Raw genomic sequence first — 4522 nt, 5'->3', positions numbered from 1 at the left:
CTTTATCGAAGGTAATTTCTTGTATGATACATCTAATACTTTACTTTCCTTTATTTTTGCATCAAAACATTCCCTTTCATTATAAAATTTTGAAATCTGATTTAGTATTCATGATTTCTTTCTAGGAATTAAAAAAATTCATAGATAATGCGTCTAATGGTTTCATTTATGTCAGTTTTGGAACAAACGCAAATCCATCWACGTTTCCGGAAAAATTGTTGGATTCATTTTTCCATGTTTTCTCAAATTTACCGATGAAGGTTGTATGGAAACTCAAGGGAAACTTTTCAAAAATATCAGATAATATATATACTGCAGAATGGTTTCCGCAACAAAACATCCTGGGTAATATATCTGGGAATTTTTATATTTCTTCAATCCTTGCGAGCCTGCATATTTTCTAGCTAATAATTAGCATGTTTGTATTCCATGAATTACTAAATGAAAATGCAGCGCATCCAAATTTGAAGCTGTTCGTTTATCAAGGTGGACTTCAAAGTACAGAAGAAGCTATAAATTTCGGAGTACCACTTGTAGCAATACCAATATTATCCGATCAAGATATGATAGTCATGAAAATGGAAAGTTTAGGGGTATGCAGGAGCGTCGAAATTTTACAAATGACTAGAGAAGCTTTAAACGAAGCGATTATGGACGTCTTAAATAACACAAGGTAAAGTCATATGGTAAAATAATGTTTTAAAGATAAGACTTATTTGCATGAAACATCAGTTGTAGTAAAAAACAAGATATTTACTGTAATAATTTTTTTTTTTAGCTATAAAGAAAATATGTTGAAACTTAAAAATCTCATAGAAGATAAACCATTTGACACCATGGAAAACGTCATTTGGTGGATAGAATATGTTATTCGTCATAAGGGAGCAAATCATCTCCGTTCTAGCATCATAAATGAACCGTGGTATCAAAGATACAACACTGATGTTATCGCCCTATTATCTATTATATTGTTTATAATTGCCGTCCTTAGCCTTTACATTACTGTTAAAGTATTCATAATTATTATAAAATATTACGCAACTTTATTATCCAAAGAAAAAAAGAAAAAAAAATTGAGCTAGTTGAATAATCGTAACTAAAAAGTGACGGCTGTATATATATATATTTAGAACAGCTTCTAGATAAGATAAGTAAAAAATAAGTTCATAAGTAGATAAGATTATAGTAAAAAGGAAAACTTACATACATATTACATAATTACTTACGTACTTACATACATACAGGATTGTATTATTTCACTAATCATTATTTACTCAATTAGAGATGTCATTTTTTTTTTAATAATTTTTATGAAAATTCTTCTATCATACGCAAGTGCAAACGTTATTTTTTCATAAAACGATCTTGAATCAAAGTAAAATGTAAGTGAAATTTCCATAATTTTAGACTACTGCCTTGTGTCGTTTTAAAATGTAAAAATTATTGAAAACGATGTAAGAATGTAATGAGTTTATAGGGTGCAAGTCTTTTTGTAAACTGCGAGTATCATTAAAAAGGAAATAAAAAGGAAATATTGTACTGTGCAATGTAAATATTTAAAAATCATAATAAATCGAATTCATTTTACGTCTTCTAAAAAATTAATCTTATCCTGATCAAAAATAAAATGAAAATTAAATTAAAAGGACTCTGGATTGTTTTATGTAGTAACTATGAAAATATAAAAATTTAACAAAATATGATTCTTATAAATGTGCGATGCTATGAAGTAATAATAAATTGATTAAAAACTTTATTTACATTCAGAAATAATTATTTTAAATCACCGTTTACCCTAATTTATTGTCAGTTCTCTTTCATTTCTTTTCCCTCCGTCTTGAATGGAATATCACTCCGTCTCAATGGTTAAAACTGCCAAAAAAAAAAAAAAAATTAAAAGAATAAGAAAGAAAGAAAGAAAAAAGAAAATTTTTTAGGTGGAACTATTCTCGATTTGTTTCAAGTAGTTTGCCAGTTGAAATAATCTACTAATTCTTATCTTTATTACGAGGAAATTACATTTCATGCGCAGATTAATTGTACTCTAGCAGTAAATATACGGTTAACGCTTGACAGACATAAAGAAAAATAGCAAGCATGTACGTGTTGCTTCAGACCCAATGATAAATACTTATCTAATATAAATATATTTACCGAATTGTAAACAAAAACAAAACAAAAAACTCTCGCCTGTTCTACTCTTCAAAAGTTAAGTACATCAACAAAAATGCGATTATATAATTCGTGTGAGTATATTTAATATAGAGAAAAAAGAGACAGAGTAAAAAAAAAGAAAAAAATATAGAAGAAAAAGAAAGAAAAAGAAATAAGTAGAGAAGGTGTGATGGATCCAATATTAGATAAGGAGATGATTTTTCCCAATTATTGGAGATAGGAGAAAATCATAGCTCGCGTAGGCAGAGTCGCATCAGAAAATAGATTTTTTTTCGCAAAAAGCGACAATGAAAAAATTTATCCGCTACTCATTGAAGCGACGATTAAAAGGAATCTGAAGACGAACTTGAAAAACAAATGATTATTCTTCGATATATTTGTCAGAGTGAATGTATAAAAGTTTTCTAAAAACGATCCTTATATATTTATTTGAATAAAAATCAATAATATAATCACTTGTAATAAAAAGAAAAATATATTAATACTGACTAATTAATTAATAAAACTTTATTATCGAACTTACTTAATTGATTTCAGTAAACTTTCTTTTGAAAAAATTCAATCATAGTAAAAAAGGTTTTTCTGGACAAAAATTCGAACTAGCTTTCAATTAACTGAATTAACTTAACTGAACAAATAAACTCTTACTTACTTATTTAATGTAGCTGATAATAATTTTAATCGATAACTTGATAACACTTCGCACTTTTAATATCAAGTTATAAAATCGGATGAAAAAATAAATAATGCGATAAATATAATGCATTATTTTGCAATACTATCATTTTCCTTTTTTGTTATATTGAATAATATCAGAAATTTCTAATAAAAAAACGAGGTTCTTGTTTTATAATACTTAAAACAAATTATAAGGGCCAATACCGTCTCTATGACCGATTTTGTGGAAAGAGCCCAAGCATTGTCTTAAAGCACTTCCACAAGATGTGATCCTTTGATGGTGAATACATGTTTTCCACAAATTTGTTATTTCAATAACACCAATGTTGTTCCTAGCTATCAACATTAACGTTTACAAATGATTGCATTTGTGAGCCTGATATATTGCAACCTTTGGAAAAATATTTCTAGAAAGAGTTGAGGAAAAGGGGAAATATTCGCTAGTTCTGCATATCTTTATCTTTGACATTTCAAGTTCATAAGTCAAGAAATAATTATATGATATTCCTATTCACGATAAACGCACATTTTTAATCCAAGGTAAAACGTTGATAACAAAACGTAATAAATATTAGTGCTTTATCATTCTATACTTCTCGTAATCAATTTTGAAGTGTCACGCTCTCTTTTTATACTATATAACGAGTTAATAGAAATTATCTTTTTTTTTCAAAATAAAAAATTTGTATGATATAAAGTTTGATCAAGGTAGAATGGAAGTGTTTCTATTAAATAAACCTTAAATCCTTTTAGGAATATTTTTCGCTACAGCACAAAGCAGTAATGCCGAGAATAGATCGGCTGGATATGCAAGTCTGATTACCTGAGCGGCTGTCTGCTGTCTTTTTCTTGTTTTATGTAATTTTATATTATACGCATTTTCATTATAAGAGGAAAAGATCATATTTTTTAATTCAATACGTAACAAAGAAAGAAGACAGAACACTTTCAAACAGCATATAATGTGAACCATTTATAGACAAAATCGATTAACGCGTCTTATTGAATTTTTTCAAATTTTATTATTACAGCACTTTAATAAGACCTTACTTTATATATTTAAAATAAATGTCCTCAATAATTAGGTCTAACATAAATAATTAAAAACATATTTCATGATTATTCAATGAAAAATAATACGACAATATATATTATTTTATTCATTTGCATTACATTTTGTTTTTTGAAGTTACTTAGATTTGTAAATTAGTGACTCATAACGATAAAGCATTAAGGAAAATTTTTAAATGTATCTTTTGTCCACAGTTGACCGTCAAATATAAGTATATGCATCATAAATTTGAAATCATACGATTACGTTAAAAAGATTCTATTCTATGAACTTTATAAAATATGGAAATAGACGGAAGGAGCATATTTAACCCATCGCACCGATGCCATCCCACACTCGTTTTTGAATCAGTTTGACCGCATTAAACGTATATAGAATGAACAAAGACGGTATGTAAAGAAAATGGGTTTTTTATCGTGAATGAATATAATAGATTACATGTAACGCAATTGGAATTTTTATCAGTAGGTCTGTCGTGCATTATTTCTTCAGTACATTTACTTTATTTTACTTACTTTTATAAGTGCATTGTCGTGAGTTGGTTCAAAAGTCGACAAAAGAAAATATACCATCATGAAATTATTAATCGTTATAATA

The 4522-nt window shown here is 27.5% G+C and overlaps 1 protein-coding gene across 2 annotated transcripts in view; it reads left to right on the top strand.

Annotated features, from left to right (window-relative positions):
- Window positions 1-4522, top strand: part of LOC106793670 (UDP-glucuronosyltransferase 1-3-like) — a gene marked incomplete at its 5' end in the record, with an annotated part of 6726 nt that continues 2204 nt past the window's right edge. The window contains 4 exon segments of one of the 2 annotated variants that reach the window (XM_014760811.1): window positions 1-11; window positions 126-345; window positions 454-673; window positions 779-1582. In XM_014760811.1, coding sequence (XP_014616297.1) covers window positions 1-11; window positions 126-345; window positions 454-673; window positions 779-1082 — 755 coding nt within the window. 2 annotated transcript variants of the gene reach the window in all.

Source organism: Polistes canadensis, unplaced genomic scaffold, assembly GCF_001313835.1.
Source record: "Polistes canadensis isolate GaletaPanama2010 unplaced genomic scaffold, ASM131383v1 scaffold_16, whole genome shotgun sequence".
Taxonomy (NCBI): domain Eukaryota; kingdom Metazoa; phylum Arthropoda; class Insecta; order Hymenoptera; family Vespidae; genus Polistes; species Polistes canadensis.
This window is presented reverse-complemented; position numbering and strand designations above follow the sequence as displayed.